Source organism: Serinus canaria, chromosome 6, assembly GCF_022539315.1.
Source record: "Serinus canaria isolate serCan28SL12 chromosome 6, serCan2020, whole genome shotgun sequence".
Lineage (NCBI taxonomy): Eukaryota > Metazoa > Chordata > Aves > Passeriformes > Fringillidae > Serinus > Serinus canaria.
In genome coordinates, this window is record NC_066320.1 from 32598142 (window position 1) to 32616943 (window position 18802).

Sequence of the window (18802 nt, forward strand, 5' to 3'; positions counted from 1 at the left end):
TCTGCTGTTTCTTGACTTTTGCACACTTTATTTTCTCTTTCCTAAAGGCTTTAATTTTTTTTTTTTTTAAGCACAGTCCCAGATATCTCCAAGACTACAGGGATTGGGAACAGGAAGTTCACTTCCCTTATTCTTTTTTAATAATGTATTCCATACCTAATTAGCCAGGAGATGCTAGATTTGGACAAGATTTTGGACTTTGGTCTAGAAATCAGAAGGTTTATCATCTTTAAGTCCTGTTCAACCTGGCCTTGGACACTACTAAGGATCCAGGGACAGCTTCTCTGGGTACCTTGTGCCAGGGGCTGATAGCCAAAAGTTCCTTCCCAGTATCCCATCCATCCCTGCCCTCTGGCAGTAGGAGCCATTCCCTGTGTCCTGTCCCTCCATCCCTTGTCGCCAATCCCTCTCCAGCTCTCCTGGAGCCCCAGCAGGCCTGGCAGGGGCTCTGAGCTCTCCCTGGAGCCTTCTCCTCTCCAGGTGAGCAGCCCCAGCTCTCCCAGCCTGGCTCTAGAGGGGTTCTAGCCCTTGGGGTGTATCCATGCCTGCTCTGGACTCTCTCCAGCAGCTCCACATCCTTTTGACGTTGGATCCCAGGGCTGGAGGCAGCTCGGCAGGTGGGACCTCACCTGAGTGGGGCAGAAGGACAGAATTCCCCTTTTCCATATTGCCCATGGTGTGGGATGAGTCCAGGAGTTGAGGTTTTTCCCCGCATGCCAACCTCTAAATGCACACCCTGCTCCAGCCATCAAACATCGGCAAAAACCCCGTGCTTTAAAGCCGCACCTCCGGGCAGGGCACGACCGGGCACACCTGGGACACAGCCGGGGAGAGACGGGGAGTTACCGGGATATAACCGGGTGTACCTGGGACACAGGCGGGGAGATACCGGGATATAACCGGGTGTACCTGGGACACAGCTGGGGAGGCACCGGGAACACAACCGGGCACACCTGGGACACAACTGGGTCCACCGGGAATACAACTGGGCACACCTGGGACATAACCGGGAATAGGTGGGGAGGTACCCGGGATATAACCGAGTGCACCTGGGACTTAACCAGGTGCACCTGGGACACAACTGGGGAGAGGCGGGGAAGTACCCGGGACATAACCGCGGGCACCTGGAACACAACCGGGTGCACCTGAAATATAACCGGGGAGAGGCGAGGAGGCACCTGGGACACAAGCGGGAATAGGCGGGGAGTTACCCGCGACTTAACCGGGCGCACCTGGGACACAAGCGGGAATAGGCGGAGAGGCTCCACGAGTAAAACCGGAGGTAGGAGAGCGCTCCCTTTGTGTGGAGCCGCTCCGGCCGCGGCCGGCCCGGGCGCGGAGGGGACGCCGAGGGGCGGCGGGCCGGGCCGGGCCGGGCTGGCTCCGCCCGCACCACATGACTCCGCCGTCGGGAGAAACTTTTCCCGTCCCGCGGTTGGAAAATGGCGGCGTAGGGAGCGGGGCTCTGGCATCCCGGCGGCTCCCGGCGCCATGACCCGCTGGGTGCCCACCAAAAGGGAGGAGAAGTACGGTGTAGGTGAGGAAGCGCCCGCCCCGCTCCTGCCTGTTGCGCTCAGGGGCACCCCCCGGCCGCGGCCTCCCCGTCCCTGCCCGGCTCCCCGCTCCGCTCCGGCCGGGATGGAGCGCGGTGTTCCCCCCGAGTCCCCTCCGGTTCCTGCCTCCCCCGCCCGGCTCCTCCCGGCTCCCGAGAAGTTGAGGAGCTTTCTGGGAGCGCCGTGCCCCGCTGGGAGAAGTTGCCTTTCTCCCTCCGCTCCGCTGCGGTCCCGTCGCTCTCCGAGCGCTGCGCGGAGCGAGAAGCTCCGAGTTGTTTTCACCTCGGTGCTTTCTCCCCGTGCTGCTGGCGGGATGCACTTCCAGGCTGGCTCCTTTGGGAGCCCAGCCCGTGCCCCGAGTGCTGTCCCTCTCGCTTCTGCCGGAGTGTGATGCTCATACAGATCAGGGCTTTCTGGGATCCATTTCCTACCGCGCTCCTTCCGTCCCTCTCGAACAGAGGGGGATTGTTCCCAGCTGGTGGCTCGCACATCCCCGCTGGCACTAAACCGACCGAAGCCCGGGCAGGTTCGGGCCGGGAAGGCCCGGAATGAGTTCAGAGATGTTGCTTTTGGAGCAAAATGTTTTATTTCGGGGGTGCGGCGCAGAAAACTTCATTGGGGTGAATGAGTGTTTGTCTGGGGGAAGGAAATAATAAATCTGATTATTCAAATTGGAAACGTGAAGTTCAATGCCCACCACAGTTCTTGGGCTGGATTGATTGTGAGGAACACTTTCTCATAGAAACGTACAGCTAAACTTCATAAGCAAAGCCAGCAGGAAGAAGGGAGTTTCTGGGGCTGAAGAAGATCTGAGTGAATTGTAGGAATTAATTTTAATTTCTCTGTGTGTGTCCTTAGAAAACCACGGCTTGGTTTTAAAAATGATTAGAAAATTGCAGTTCCAGCGTGTGGGAATTACCTGTGGGTAATTCCCAGTGCTGAGGATGCAGGACAAGCACAGGGAAGCAGAAGTGCCACCGATGGCAGTCAGTCCCTGGTTAAGTTTCCAAATTATCTTCCTGGTGGTGTGGGATGGGTATTTTGGAATGACTGAATTGTCACGTAGTGTAAGCTGATGTTCCAACCCAGCGACACTCGAAAGCAAGTTCCTCTTCTGCAGGAGCTCCGTATCTGCTGCTGTGGTGGGGGTGACTGCCCTGCTCGCTTTCCAGGAATGTCTTGAAATTGAATTGAAATTGATTTGAAAGTGACATGAGAGAAAAAAGTGTGAAATTGGCTGGATTGTTTCATAACATACTTTAAGTGTGCTTGCATCTCCAGTGTGGGGGATTGCACGTGTAGTAAGAAAACTGGATTTAGTTGTAATTGAAGAGTAAAAAATCCCTCCCAGTTTGAAAAAGCCCAGTGGGATGTGCTTAGTTGGTATTTTTTTGTGTTGCTCTACAGAGAAGTTTGTGATGGTTTTATAATAATTTATGTTTCTCTGATAGTTTGTTTTCTTTTTCCTGCAAGGAGGCTGAGATCCTCACCAACCGGGGGTTTCTCTGCTGCATGACAGAGATGTGAGGGCTGAAAATAGATGAAGTGTCTCAAGGAGATAAATCAGATTTGGAGCTAATTGAACTCACTAATTGTGGATTCACTGGCCTGTGCCATTCTGTTATAGGCTGCTTTGGGAGAGATAGCTTATTTTTGGTGTCCTCTTAAAGGAAAGGAATATTCAATTTGGTTCTAAGTGTTTTATGGACCTTTAGTGTTGTTAAGAAAGGGCATTGTGAGTCTTCTGATGTTTTATTTTTTGCTGCTTGTGAAAGCTGGAGGTTGTGGAGAACTGATGCAGCAGTTGTGTAGTCCCAAACAGAACTGGGGACAGCACTGTTAACCTGAAAACTTGGACTTGAGAGTATTTTTCTTCCTATTTGCCATGACCAGCCCTGGGGCTGATGTTGACTCAGTATTGTCTGTCAGGGAGAAGATCCCTAATAGGAATGCTAATGGGACTCAGTGAAACAGATGTACAACGCTTTGGGTGTCTCATCAATCCATGCAAATATCTCCAAAGGGATGGTGCCATCATTCCAGTGGCAGGGGTGAGGAGCAGTGGCCAGGAACTAAGCCAGGAGAAGTTCCACCTCACCATGAGGAAGGATTTCTTTCCATGAAGGGGGGCAGAGCTCTGGAACAGCTGCTGAGGGAGGGTGTGGAGACAACCCAGCCCTTCCTGTGTCACCTGCTCCAGGTGACAGCTGGGATGGACTGGATCATCTCCAGAGGTGCCTTCCAACCCCAAATATTCTGGGATTCTGTGTGCAGGCTTCCCCAAGCAGAAATCCCAGGGAGGTGTGCTGTTGTGGTTATGTTCAAGTCACAGCAGTGGGAGCTCAGAAAAGTGCCTGTGTCTGTATACAGAGTTGTGTACATATAAAATACACACATGGGCCTATATAACACATTTATGTCCCTCTCCCCCTCCTCTGCTGTATCCCTGTGCACAACAGAGTTTCCTTAACAGCCCAAGACCTGAAGCTCTGCTGGCTGTGGTGCAGCTGCAGCAATGATGCCTAGAAGCCTGCAGTGCCAGCTGGTAGGACCCAGGTGTGTTGAGGAGCCTCTCCCATGGCACGGTGGGATTTGGGGATGCTCCTGGGTGCCCTGCATGCCTGCAGAGTGAATGTGCTGCCCTGAGCCTCTGTGCAGAGGCATTATCTCAGCAGGCAGTTGAGAGAGTGACTCAGCTCTGCTTCCTGAGAGCGTTCAGGGCCCGGCTGCAGGAGGAATGGGTGTGGATCTAATGGGATCATACGGATATTAGGGGAACATGTGGGGAGCCAGGAGGAACAGGGACATCATCAGCTTCCTTGGAGGAGCTTTTCCCTGCTCCCAGTGCTGCAGGTCCTTGCCCTTCTTCTCAATCCTGCCTTTCATCCCTGGCCCTGAGCTGGTGGGGAGGAGTGTGGCTGTGTGGAGGGGACCACGTGGCTGTGTGGCTTCCTCCACGGGGACAGCAGAGGCTCCCAGAGAGTCCTGAGAGCTGTTTGTGTCCCCTCGGTGTCACACAGTGGCCATGGAGTGTGGCTGCTCAGCCTCCCATTCTCTGCTTTTAGCGTGATGGGAGATTGGTAATTTTGGAGGTTTTCCTTTCTGCTGGAAAAGGGATGTAAGGAGCTGCTCTGGGAGCCTGACCAGCACCTCTGAGACACTGCACAGTGGCTATGGTGGCTTCCAAATCCTGAATTCTGCTCTTCTTTGCCCCTTTTCCTTTGGGCTGCAAAATGCAGTGAGAGGTAGAACTGGTGCTGCTGTTGTTAAAAAATACGATATTTGAAATGCTTTTGTGTTCAAAGGTTTGTGTTCATATGGAGTAGTCAGACCACAGTAAACTACCCTACTGTGGTAGTTTAATTCTTTTTTTTTAAATTGAATAAATGGTGAAACAGAAGATTGGTGCCACGTGCCCTTGGATGGTCAGATGTAAAAGGAGAACTTCCCAGTTACAGAGCTTGAGTCCCCATCCCTGAAGGTTTCCAAGGAAGGGCTGGATGTGGCACTCAGAGCTCTGGGCTGGTGACAAGGTGGGGATTGGACTTGGACCTGTTGGTCTTGGAGGTCTTTTTCAAATTCAGTGAGTTTGAGTATTTTTGTTTGTTCCTGGTGAGTTTTTGTTGTGTGTCACGGCTTGGCAAATAATAACAAGCCTGATTTTAGCTGGGGGCATTGGCCACGCTTCATGCTCAGGGTGTTTCAGTGCCTCTCTGAGGTTGGGATGGCTTTTCCAAAGGGGTTTATGGAGGTACCTTCACATCAGGTACACAGAAATCTATATGTTTTTTATTAGGGGAGGGCTTTAAGGAGTTGGTGGACTAAGAGGTGATACAATGATCATGACTTGAAAGTTTTGCAGCTGAGTTTTGCTTTTGTAAAGTCTCTTTAAAGGAGGGAATAAGAATTTGTCAAGATGAAAGCTGGTGAAAGCACAGAAAATCCTACAGCAGAGCAGTGCTGCTTCTCCTCTGCTGCTTCAGGGAGGACTGTGGTGGTTTAGGACAGTTTAAGGCTTTTGTGGAGCCCTGGAGTCACAGCCCAGGCTGTGGGGAGCTGTGGTGGCACATGGGGACTCATGTTTAAGGTGATGAGTGTGTGCACGTTTGTGCCTTAGAGCAGGGAAGGAAACATTGGAAGGAAATTGAAAATGATGGATCTTAGGAATGCATCTTGGTGATTTTAGTGCTGCTGTGCTGTGAGGTTTGGAGCTGCCTGGCAGGACAGGACAGGTGACTGCTGTTAGTGACAGCAGGGCTGTGCTGTGACACATCCCAAACCTGTGGAGCAGAAGTGGAAGTGGAAAATGTCCGTGGAAGATTTGCTGCTGCATTGAACAGAAGATTGGAGTGAGCACATGCAGGTTCATTTTCCTAGAGCCAACATGGGACACCCAGATCAGGGTGTTGTGTGTTCCATCCCCTGCACACCCAGATCAGGGTGTTGTTTGTTCCATCCCCTGCACACTCAGATCAGGGTGTTGTGTGTTCCATCCCTGCACACCCAGATCAGGGTGGTTTTTGTTCCATCCCCTGCACACCCAGATCAGGGTGTTTATTCCATCCCTCTGCTGGGAGGAAATGCTGAGGGAATTGGGGTGGTTCAGCCTGGAGAAGAAAAGATTTGGGGTGACCTCATAGGGGACTTAAAATGCCTGAAGGAACTGAAAGATGGAGAGGGACTCTCTGCAAGGGCTGGAGTGCCAGGACAAGGGAAGATGGCTTTAAAAGGACTGAATATGTTTAGATGGGAATATTGGGAAGGAATTGTTCCTTGTGAGGGTGGGGAGGGGCTGGGATGGAATGGTCCCTGCAGGTGTCCATTGGGGTTTGGAGCAGCCTGGGACAGTGAAAGGTGTCCCTGCCTTGGCAGAGGTGGCACTGGATGCTGTTTATGATCCCTTCCCACCCAAACCATTCCATGGTTCTATTTTCCAGTTCCTTTAATTCCCTGCTTGCTGAGGGTTGCATTTCTGTGCTGCCCCATCCTAGCACCTCCTGAAGCCAAGGGAAGGGGCTGGAAGGTGCACCCCACCTCTTCCTGCAGGAATGCCCTGAGCTGGGCTGCAGCCTTGTGCTCAGCTCCTCCCGGTTTGCTCAGCAGCCTCTATTGTTCTCTGTCAATAAACACTTGTTGCAAACAGCAGATTGGAGAGGGATAACCTTACCAGATAAGTGGAAGGGAGTGTGGGCTCCTGTTTGTTTTCATCCAGGTCAACAACAACATTACAAGCTGGGATTGTTCTGAGAAATGATTCCTGGTGGGATTTTCCAGGAATATTTTTTATATTCCTCTCATGGAGCACAAACTGACTTCAGTAGGTAGCCAGCTGCCTATGACCACAGTACAGAGCTTTTTTTTAACTTTGCAAAGGGAGTTTTCAGTCGGTTTAGGGAATTTTCAGCTGCTGGTTTTACTCTTTAGCCTAGAAAATAAAAAAGGAGGTAGAAAAGTGAGCTTTTACACTTTACATGGTATGCAGGTATGGCAGTGACAGTAGTCAGGGGGCTGATTTAAGGTGTTTGATTTGGTATTTCCATCCCTGGAAGTGTCCAAGGCCAGGCTGGATGGGGTTGGAGCACTCTGGGCCAGTGGAAGTTGTCCCTGTCCATGGCAGGGGGTGGAATGGGATGAGCTTTAAGCTTTTCCTTCAACCCAGACCATTGTGGGATTCTCTGATTTCAAGTAGCACCTTGGTGTGTTGTGTAATTATGCCTTGATCTGTTCTGTTGGAAATGCCTGACTTAGGTGCACTCAAACAATGCTGATTTTGGGCTCTCTGCCACGCTTGGCACAGGTTTCTCTGTGTTACAAAGGCATTTTCCTTTATGCAAAGGCAAAACTTTCAGGGAAGGGGGGAAAAACATGGAGGCAGCTTAAACCTTCTCCAGGAAGCCCCTCTGTCAGCCTGCAGCTACAGGAGTAAGGGTTGGGATAATTTATCCTTTAAATATTGGTGTTCCTGGAGTTTTCCCATGCTGGTGCTGGAGCACATGGATCCTTTGCTCTGTCTAATGCTTCAGTGTGGTCCTGCAGGACTGAAATCCAATACCTCTGCTGAAGCACCTGGGGATGTGTCCAGCTGCAGATAAATAGCTGGGGCTGACTCCTGGTAATGAATGGAAGCTCCAAGAACTGCCTCTAATCCAGTTTTCAAGTATTTATTCCATCCAGGGTGTCAGTTTTGCTTCTCCCCTTTCACTTCCTGCAAGTCCAAAACTTCCTCAAAATGCACAGTGGAGCTGTTCCTACTTATGGGTGTTTTTTGGCAGGGTGGTGGACCACTGACAAGTCAGATTTTTTCTTTTTTATTAAACTTAAAAGCATTTTTAGTTCTGTTTTCTAGCCTGTGGTGGCCCTCAGGGCTTTTCTGACAATAGTAATTTTCTGAGTAAGGCTTTAATGAATTCCTTGATGAGTTATTGGAATACTTCCCTCCTTTAGCTTGGGCAGGGGGGGATGAATTGAAATCACACCCTGTGTAAACCAAAAAAAGTTCAAGAAGAGAGAATTCTTGTAATTCTGAAACTCTCTCTCCCTTTTCAGACTGCAGTTGTGCAAACATTTATATATTTATGGAATTATCTGCCCATGTTTATGTAATTTGTGCATTAAATCTGATTTCTGATGTAAAGATTTGTAATACAAGAAGCTGCAGTTGCTGCATTTTGGTTTCATCAGCAGAAAGATGAAATATCTCTGGAAATATTTTTCTGCTCCATCTAGCTTTGTAACTAAACTGAAATAGTTGCATTGAGAACTATTATGTGTAATCATGTACCCTCTGTATAACAAAACAAACAGATGGGTGAAGAACTGAAGCAACCACTGGCTGCCATACATGAATTTGGGGTTTTTTTGTATGTTTTTAATTTTTTTTTTAGCACTGCTGCTTTATTTCAAGTGCTGCTTATATTATTTCAGCACAACCCTTTTTAGAACGTGTTTGCAGAGGGTTTTGGTGGCTGATTTTGCCTGGAGGGTGTTGGAGTAGCAAAATGTCTTTGTGTTCCCCCAGTAGAAAATACCAGTGAGTGAGTGGAGCAGGATTTGCTGTGTGATTTCTGAATGGGAATGGCAGCACAATTGTACATAATCAATGTTGGTGCTTGGAGGCACTCAGGTTTTGGAGGCACTCTGTCTGTACATCCCTGCTCTTGCAGTGGCTGTGCCACTTTTATGGATGTGCTGCAGGAATTAGTGAATGTTGAGGTGGAAAACCTGCTGGAGCAGCTGCCTGGCTGAGCAGCTCTGGGGCTTTTGGGAAAATCTCATTATCCCTGAGGAGTCCCACCTGGGGAGGGCAGCAGGAATTGTCTCCCTTGAGGAGGAACCTCCTGCCTTGACCTGGGGCTTCCTGGCTGCTTCTGGCACAGCTTCCTGGAGCATTTGGAACATTTGGCAGTGCAGGGTGGGCACTTGGGACTGGAGAGAGCACAGAGCTAATGTTGATGGGTTTTTTTCTGTTTTTTTGTTTGGGTTGGGATTGAAAGTCTTTGATATGGTATTTTGTGTTTGGATTTAGATGTTTATTATTTCTTATTTATACTACAGTTTTATAAGTTATGAATTTTACAGTATTTTACTAACAAGATACAAAATAGTTTTATATAAATTTTTGTAAGTTTTTTTAAGGAAAAACTATCTAATTAAGAAATAGCACTTAAATTGGTTTTATTTTTAACTTAATAACTAATTACTTGTGTTCTGTAGTGTGGACTTCTTTGTTTAATTACAAAATGCTATTTAAACTCGTGAAGAAGTTACTGCTTTACACTTTATGGCAGTGACAGGAGTCAGGGGGCAGAGTGAAGGTGTTTGATTTGGTATTTCCATCCCTGGAGGTGCCCAGGGCCAGGCTGGATGGGGTTGGAGCACCCTGGGATAGTGGAAGGTGTCCCTGCCCATGGCAGAGGCTGTAATGGGGTGAGCTTTAAAGTTACTGCTTTCAAACTTTTTAGTTTTATGTATATTACTATGTTTTAAAACTTTAAATTCTATTTTTTTTTACTGTGTGATGTTACACACTTCTATTTAAACTATCCACTTATAATTTTATTGCTATTAATTAATTTTGGAAGCTTTTTTTCTGCTTTTAATTCAGATGTAGTGTTTTCTCGGGGGTCTGTGCCTTTCAACACAGAAAGTCTGAAATTCTCAGCATCCAGGGTTGCAGCACAGGTATCTGAAATAGCTGAGAGCCTCTAGGGGCACACAGATGCCTTCTGCAAGTGCAGCCTGAGGTGTTTGTGTTTGCTCTGCCTTCCTCCCCCTGCTTATCCAAACAAAGCACGGAAGTGCCGGCGTCAGCAGCTGGGGCTGGATGGAATAAAACATAAAATAACATCTGTGGAGGGACAGGGCCCTGTGTCCTGGCAGGGCAGGAACAGATGGGGCCACCCTGTACCCAAAAACCTTCACTGGGCTCTCTTAGGGAGGGTTTCCCCATTTTCATGCAGGGTATAAAAAGGAAAAATCAAAATTTGGAACAGGGTGCCAGAAGGACAAGGAACAAATGAGGCCACACTGTGCCCAAAAACCTTCACATGGCTGTCTTGGGGGGGGTTCCCAAGTTTCATACATGGAATAAAAAGGAAAAATCAGAATTCAGAACATGGCTTGAGTGTCCTGGGAGGACAAGGAGCAGAGGAGGCCACACTGTGCCCAAAAACCTTCACATGGCTGTCTTGGGTGGGGTGGTTCCCAAGTTTCATACGTGGAATAAAAAGGAAAAATCAGAATTCAGAACATGGCTTGAGTGTCCTGGGAGGACAAGGAGCAGAGGAGGCCACGCTGTACCCAAAAACCTTCAGCTGGGCTGTGTTAGGGGAGTTTTCCCCACTTTCATACATGGAATAAATGGAAAGCTGGGACTCAGAACAGGCTCTGACTGTCCCAGAAGGATGAGGAGCAGCTGAGACCACACTGTACCCAGAAACCTTCACTGGGCTGTGTTAGTGGGGTTTTCCTCATTTTCATGCAGGGAATAAAAAGGAAAAACTGGAATTAAGGGGGACCATGGCCAACCCAGGTGCTGCTGGTGCCTCTGGGAGTGGGCAGAGGTACAGGAGGATGGGGAGGGAGGGAGCTCCTCTCTTCCCTTCCCTGCCTCCCAGCTGCTGCTTTAGCCTTGAGCATCCTCCTCCTGGTGCCAGCTGGTCTGCAGGAGGAAATGTTGGCAGCAGGGAATGGTTCAGGGCATGGAGTTGGGTGCTTTTATTGAGGGGTTGCTTCATGCAGAGTGTGTGGATCAGAAATGGAGTGGAAGCAACTGGTAAGAGAAAAAAAAAAGTGCTCCAGTAGCAGAGGCTGCCCCAGGAAATCTCTCAGTGCTGAGCCAGATGGAAGCTGTTGATGAGGATTGAGTTTGTGAGTCTTGAGGCAGATGGTGAAGGATTGAGAAGGACTCTTGCTTTCAGGAAAATCTGCTGTGTTTAGGAGTGCAGTGAGCAAATCCTGCCCTGCCAGGGCTGGGATCAGCGAGGGGATGGCTCGGAGTGCCCTGCCAGTGCTGTGCTCTGAAGGAGGGCTGGCACTGGGCACAGATATGCTGAAATGTGTCACTTGGGCCAGCAGAGCTGGAGATAAGGGCCTGTGGGAATGTTTCTGCTGATAAAGAGGAGGGTCATCTCTCAAAGTGGGAGTGTATGAGTGGAAATGAGCATCAGCATGACAAGAAATCTTTAATTACTGTTTTGAGGATGTCCAGCAGCTGTTGTTTGATTGACTTTTTCCTGCTGCTTTTGGGGTGCTGTGGGAGAAATGTTCTTTTGCATTAATCTGTGGCTCATTTCTGGCTTTAATATAGAAAACAATGCTAACACTCAAGCCTTTTGTATGCTCTGTCTAACCTGAGGTAGTGGTGCTGTTACCTGGTCTCCAGCCTCTTTTTTTTCCCTTTATTTCTCTTCCTTTGACCTTACAAATTCCCACCAATTTTCTGCAGGCATCACCTGTTGTTGCCTTGTCATCCCTGCAGGAATTCCTTCCTTCCTGCTCACCCCTTCCCCCATTATTTTACTGCCTCAGTCCTGCTTGTTACATTTTTCTTGCCATGACTGGTAGCTGTTGGTGTTTCCATCAATCTATCACTTTCTTTGACCAGAATTCTTAGGTGGAGAAGACTTGAGAGCCTGTTTTATTTCCTTCTGTCTGAGCCTGGTGTGTCTTGTGGGTTTGCTTTTTTTTTTATTTTTTTCTCCTTCTGTGGATTGATCTCTGGAGTTTCCTGTGTGAAGGGTGGCTCAAACTGGTTGTAAAAAAAATTAAATTGTGGCAATTTAATTTAAAAAAAAATTGGAGGTATTTTGGCTTCTGTTTCACAGCAGAGTTGATCTGTAGGAGGTTTGTGTTTGTTATAGCTGGGTCCAGCTCTGCCCTTCCCTGTCAGCACCACCTCTGTAGCTGCTGACAGTCTGTGCCACCTCTGTCACCTCCACTGGGCTGCTCTGCCCTTTTTGGATGCTGCTCACTGACATTTGGGCATAAAGGAGGCAAGCTTTTTGTCCAGGCCATGGCAGGAGTGTGCACAGGGGCAGCTCAGAGTTCCTGGAGCACTGGGGCTGCCTCACAAACAGCTGGCATCGACTCCTTTGTAAGAATAATTTAGTGGCATGTGACAGAGCAGTGGTTAAAGATCCTTTTCCCAGAGATTTCAGTCACTGAGCTGTTTTGGTGAGAAACCAGCTGTCCCTGCTGACACTGAAGTGGCTGGAGATGAGAACAGATATTTTTTGTGGTGCAGATATTTCTTGGCCAGTAATTTCCACAGTGTGTGAGTCCAACGGGACAAAACACCAACCCCAAACTTTCTGATGCAGAGCCAGATATTCTTTTGGTGTTTATTGCACTACACTTTATTTGTATTTGCTGGTTGTGTTCTTGTTTGACTGGAACTAAGACTCTAAAAGGATTTAAAAAGCAGATTAGATGTTGGTCTGGTAATAGGGACATCTGCAGTTGGATGGGATTGCTCTGATGCTGAGCACTGCTGCCCTGCAGAGCTCCAGGAGGTGCTCCTGGGGGAGGGAATGTTTTATAAGGCCTTGATCTGTCTCTGAAGTGCTGATTGTAGGAATTGGACTTTGGATTCTGTCTGGTGCCTGTCCTGCTCAATCCCAGTTTTGGGATGTTGATGGAGGGTGGTGCTTGTGCAAGATTATGGCCAAGGCTGGGTCAAACCAGTGCTGCAGCCAAACTGGGAATGGGGTCCCAGCAGCTGGGGCAGTCCCCATCCCTGGAAGTGTCCAAAACTTGTGGATGTGGCACTTGGGGACCACATGGGCTGGTGGTCACCGTGGTGCTGGGCTCACTCTTGGACTGGATGATCTTGGAATCATTAAGGTTGGAAAGGACCTTTAAGATCAGCAAAGTATTTTTGAGGAAAACATCCCAAACCTTCTGTAAAAATCATTTTAATCTTCAAATGCTGAAGTATCTTGCTTTGAGCTCTGTGGGGAGGGAATTCTTATTCCCAAAAAATGAAGACTGGGTGTAGCCAGATAAGCACATTTTAGTCAAGACTTGAGAGAATGACTCAGTTGTGGTGCTGCTGACATTGTTGGAAGTTTTGTGTGGGTTCAGCTCTGGTTTGATTTTCTACTTGAATGTATTCTTGAAGTGATTTATTAACAGATTTTTATCAATCACTGGTGCTGCAGAGGAGCCTCTGTTTATTTACTGGGCTGTGATGAGTGATGGAACTGGTTCAGATTTTTGCCTTAAACACAGAAAATACAGCTGGGTCTTCCTGCAGCAGCTGCACTTTCCACAGTTAGAGCACACGAAGGTGAATGTGTTCTTGGCTGAAAACCAGGAGTTTTAATACTTTTAGGGCTTGAATATTTAAAATATTGGCATAACTGCAACCTTTTGCTGCCCGGGTGTGATACCATCTATAACACAGTGTGCTGATCTTCAATCAGGATATAAACTTTTAAGTCCAGGAGTTCATGTATTATATTTGTAAAGGGCTGTCTGGATGCTTCCATAACATTTACATAAAAAGTGTGGAAAATAGAAAATAATTTTGTGGAGGGGAACTAGAATAATTGCATGCCAGCTTAGGTTTTCAGGAGATGGGTAGTGACAGCTTTGAGAAATGCCTGGGTAGACTGAGTGAGAAGTAAAATATTGGTGATCATTGATGAAATCTTGAGTTCTGCAGTTGTTTCCCTTAAAATATTGGTGATCATTGATGAAATCTTGAGTTCTACAATTGTTTCCCTTTTTGCTGCACCCGCATGTGACAGAATTTGTGTCGTTACCTTTGCTTGCAGCAGCCTCCTCTTGCTCTTGGGCCATTCATGGAGCAAGAAATGTTTTTAAAGTTTAAACTGTTTTTCTCCAGAACACTGAGGGCTGCTTAGCAAGAGGGCTGAGTTAGACTCCTGCAGGAAAATGGCACAAATACTCTCCCCACCTTCTCCAGCACAGGTCCCACTGCTGAGAGCTCCTGCTGTCTCAGAGGATGCCTTCAAGCATGGCCAGGGCAAATGTGTGATTTATAGATCAAAACCAAGCTGGTTTGCTGGGCATGACTTGAGTGTGGGCTGTGCTGGCTGTCATGAATTTGCTTTTTTAATAGTTTTGTTGTGAGGTAGATGTGCTGCAAGTGGAGATGAAGAGTTGAGGAATAACCACTGATTTTAGATGAATGCAGTAATTTTTTAGCAGGGGAAGCAGAAAGGTGAGAGTTACACTGTCCAGTCTAGCACAAGCTTTGCTGCCTGTTGGAGCTTTCCAATCAGAGACATTGAAGCAGATTTTGGGAATCATGGCAGGGGAATCAGTCCCCTTAAGCTGTTTGCAGTGCAAGGAACAGCCTGGATCTGTTCCTTGGCCAGGAGCTGCCTCTGGCTCCTGCTCTGCCCTGGGCATGTGCTGGCTGCTAATGCCTCCCCCTTTTCAGGGAATTCTCAGAGTGATGCTGGGAGAATAACCTGCAAAAAGGGGAAGGAATAATCAACATACTCCCTTTCTTACAGCAGAGGTGAGAGAGTTACTGCTGGGTTAGTGGCACCTTAATCACCCTCTTGGCATTAATATGTGACCCCCAGGGGGTTTGTAAAATGCAATTTCCTTGGATGATTATGCTTGGGAAGGAAGGAGTTACAGCTTTGAATTATTCTGAATTAACAAGGGCAATTTGGAGGCTCAGAGCAGTGAGGGAGGGAAGTCTAAGGGTTATTGGGTTATTTTTGATGGATTTCAGTGGGCTTGAAGGGTGCCTTAGCAGTGGGGAACCAAATTCTTACCTGGGAATTCCTGTGTACATCTGGGGTTGATTACTGGGCTGCACTACCTTTAAAATACCAATTTATTGCACTATATATGTATTAAAAAAAATTGATTAAATAATAATTAAAAAAAAGGGGTTGGACTTGATGTTCCTTGTAGGTCCCTTCCAACTCAGAATATTCTGTGATTGGGCTAGAAGAGGCTTTAGAATTATGAAATTAACTAATGATAAAAGTGAATGGTCGTGAATGTGCAGGTGGGTTCTTATTGTGCCACAATTGTGGAGCTCAGGGTCTGGAAGCAGATTTAGGGTGTTCCACTATTCTGTTTTTCCCCTTTCCCAGAAGTCTGAATTTATGGAGTAAAATGTGATGCTAGATCCTTAATGAATAGTGACATCATATCAATTACTTTTCCTTATCTCTTCCAGAACGAACACAAAGATTGGTGTGGGCTCACAGGATTCTCTGAGGTGGGGAAGTTGGAATTACAGGGATATGAACTCTCTGAGAGAGCTGCCCCAGGGCTGGAGCTGAGAGGGAGCTGGACAGTGACCCTTTGTTAGGGCCAGTGGCCGAGCCAAGTCTGCTGGAAGCTGCCCCGAGCATGTGATTGCCCCTGCTCTGGAGAAAAACAATTTTTCCCTGTTTTTGCAAAATGCTGCTCTTATCTTTGACTGCATTCAGTGCTGTTTGACTTGCCCCCATGGTGATTTTTCCCCCTAATTCCAGCGTGAGGTGCAAATTCAGGAAAAGTGTCGCTGATTTCCCATTTCTGCCCTAGCCTGGCTGTTTTGGGAGGGAGGGGGAAAGTGTTGCTGGGTCCAGCTGGGGCTCTCAGCAGGTCATTCCCCTCTCTGGGTGTTCTTTTGGGGAATGCAGAACAAGTTCCTTGGGGTTTCTTTGACTTGGGGTCTTTACTCTCACTGTTGGAGGCAGCCTGATAATGTGATGGCAAAGAAAATAAATTGAGTAAGGTTTGAGGTGTAAAAAGCCTCAAACTCCCTTCATCCTTTTTCTCCCATTCCAGAGGCTTTCCTGAGAAAGGAACAGAGGAATTTTGATTTTGTTTTCCCTTGCAGAAATACTGAGGAGGAAGAACAGTAGGAAATGAAAGCATCTTCCCACCACCTCATTTCCCCCTTGCTTTAGGCTCTTTGCTGTGCATCATCAGCTCGGTGTTGCAGTGAATTGTGTAATTTTTTTCCTGTTTCCTCAGCAGTGCAAGAGGAGTTTCAGTGTGTTGAACTTGATTTTATAGTCCTTGAAATGCCTATTAAAACATAGCTGTGCCATTAAGCTCACTGCTGTAGTAGTGCTTAGTAAAGACCCTCTTAGCACAATTCTTCTCAGTGCCATTGGAATTTCCTGTCATGGCAAGGAAGGGGCTTGAAGAATTAAAGGCTGATGCCTCAGGGATGTTCACAGGGAGCTCTGTGGCCTCCTGGAGCACCAGGTTGGGCCTGGGGGGGCTTTGACATCATTTGTGTGGGTTTAGCCTGGAGTGCTGTGTTGGGAAGGACTTGGGGGTTTTAAGTCCCTTTCACCCACTGGATTTAAGAGTGAGTGAGCTTGTGACATTTGGGATGTGCACCTGTGTGTGTTGGCACAAACTAAACCAGGAGATTTCACTCAACACGAGGAGCTCCTCTCCACGAGGGTGGCAGGGCACTGGAACAGCTGCCAGGGAGGACATGGAGCCTCCTTCTCCAAGGGAGACACTCCAAAGCTGCCTGGATGTGCTCCTGTCACCTGCCTTGGCAGGGGTAGGAACTGGATCATCTCCAGAGCTCCCTTCCAGCCACAGCTGGTTTGGGGCTCTGTGTCTGGGTTTGGGACTCCTCCTGAGGCTGTCCCTGCTGTTGATATTTTGGGATTCTGTGGCTGGATTTGGGACTCCTCCTGGGGCTGTCCTTGCTGTTGATTTTTTGGGATTCTGTGGCTGGATTTGGGATGTCTCCTGGGGCTGTTATGGAGCTGCTGCTGTCCCTGGGCAGTGCAGGCTGAGGATGGGGTGGGTGCAGTGCTGCTGCCAGGGAGGGCAGGGATGGGGGCACATCAGGCAGGAGTGGGTGTGGAGCTGCAGCTCTGCCAGTTCTGGTCACTTCTCCTCTCCTGGGGACCCTCAGCTGGAGGATGTGGCCTGACTCACCACCAGCCCAGGCGTGTTGTTGCTCTGCCAGCACTGACCAGAAGCTGGATGAGTTCCTCATCTCTCCAGCCTTTAGCTCTTGTCCTTCTCCTGCCCTGCAGACCCCTGGGGGGCATTTTCTACATAGCAGTGTTGAAACTTTTTGCAAATTTTCTAACAACCACATGTAGAGGTGGTTTTGAATTTTGCTGAATTCCAAGCACTGAAATCCTTTCTTGAGGCAGAAATTGTTTTTTGGGTGAGCACAGCCAATGTTCAGATGCTGTCCTTGCCTGCCTGGAGGATGGTGCTGGAGCAGGAGCCAAGTTACAGCTCCTTAGTGGCCCCCAGTGAAATGAGGGAGGTCTGAGGGACCATCAGAACTCACTCCCTTTGTGATTCTGAGTTACCACAAGACAGATGCCAAAACATCTGCCTCTGGATAATGTTTAGTGTTAGTCTAAATCAGCATCTTGCTTTTTCTGCAAGAGCCAGTGTTGAGAGCTCGGGGTGATGTGATTACTCTTTGCATCCAGGGTGTTTCACTTAATGGACTTCTTAATATTAAAAATCAATTTGGATGTTCTTGATTGTGCCTCTTGTTAGCTGTGCATTATGGCACATTAATAATGCTGTTAGAGTCAATGATGATGTGTATATATATATATATTTTAGCACTAGTTTCAGCTTTATACCCTCAGTACTTGGTGGTGAAGTCCTCTGAATACAGATTAGCCAGGAGGAGGGGGAGAGCTGCTAAAATGGTGACTGAGCATCTCACTTCATTAGCTCCCTAAAAATAAAGTGTCTGCCTTGAAAGGAGGGAGGAAGGAAAACAAGAAACTGAACTTGCTTCTTGGAAATCTTGGTTTCATCCAGAACTCTTCATTTGACAGAATCCCAGATTTATTCATGCTGGAAAAAAGCACCAAGATCTTTTTAAGGCCATGCTGTGCCCAGTCCCCACCTTGTCCCCAGCCCAGAGCCCTGAGTGCCACCTCCAGCCCTTCCTTGGCCACCTGCAGGGATGGGGACTCCAAACCTCCCTGGGCAGCCCCTTCCAATGTCAAGTCACCCTTTCCATGGGGAAATTCCTCCCTGAGCCTCCCCTGGTGCAACATTTCTTGTCTTCTTTTTGCTTTCCCTGGGAACAGATCCTGATCCCCCCCAGCTGTCCCCTCCTGTCAGGGGCTTGTGCAGAGCCACAAAGTCCCCCCTGAGCCTCCTTTTCTCCAGGTTTTATTTCTTTCTGTGTTTTTTAATGAGTGCAGAAATGACAAGTGAGCATCTTGTGCCCTCCTCGAGCTCTGCCAGCAGGGCTCAGCAGGGTGGTTGCACTCTGGGAGGGCACCAGGCCCCAAGTTTGGGGTTGTTCTGGATTTCTGAAGTTTCCTCAGCTAATTAATTAATTCACACTGGGTGGTGAGTGATGGGACCCCAATGATGCAGGCACATTGCTGCCTTTGCCATCTGCTGTGAAACCTGGGGTGTCTGCTGGTGCTTAGAAAGCCTTGGTGGCCCTTCACTCTCTGTGCCCTGACTTTGGAAGAAGGAAGCAGGCTGGCATTGCAGGGATTTCAGCCTGAGGAGTTCCAGGGGCTGGTTTAGGGCTCTCTCACCCTCAGCAGGTGCCCTGTGTAGTGATGGAGGAGTTTGCAGGTGAGCCATTGAGTGTTTCAGGAGTTTGCTGCTCCCAGAGAGGAGGAGTGAAAGGAGCTGTCTCACCTTTGTAAGGGAAAGTGGTGATAAATCCTTTCTATCTACTTGAACTTGTGGGATTTGGGCTAATCCTGTGATAAAAGTCACATTTGTGGATTTAATCAATAAGATTAGAGCATCACTGGGCAGGAGGAACCTTGAGCTGGATTTTCTCCTTTAGC

The 18802-nt window shown here is 48.2% G+C and overlaps 1 protein-coding gene across 2 annotated transcripts in view; it reads left to right on the top strand.

Annotated features, from left to right (window-relative positions):
- Nucleotides 1–1394: 1394 nt before the first annotated feature.
- Nucleotides 1395–18802, top strand: part of DOCK1 (dedicator of cytokinesis 1) — a 271299-nt gene continuing 253891 nt past the window's right edge. For both annotated transcript variants that reach the window (XM_050976529.1, XM_050976530.1), the window contains exon 1: nt 1395–1537. In XM_050976529.1, coding sequence (XP_050832486.1) covers nt 1492–1537 — 46 coding nt within the window. In that variant the 5' untranslated portion in view covers nt 1395–1491. The remainder of the gene's footprint in view (nt 1538–18802) is intronic.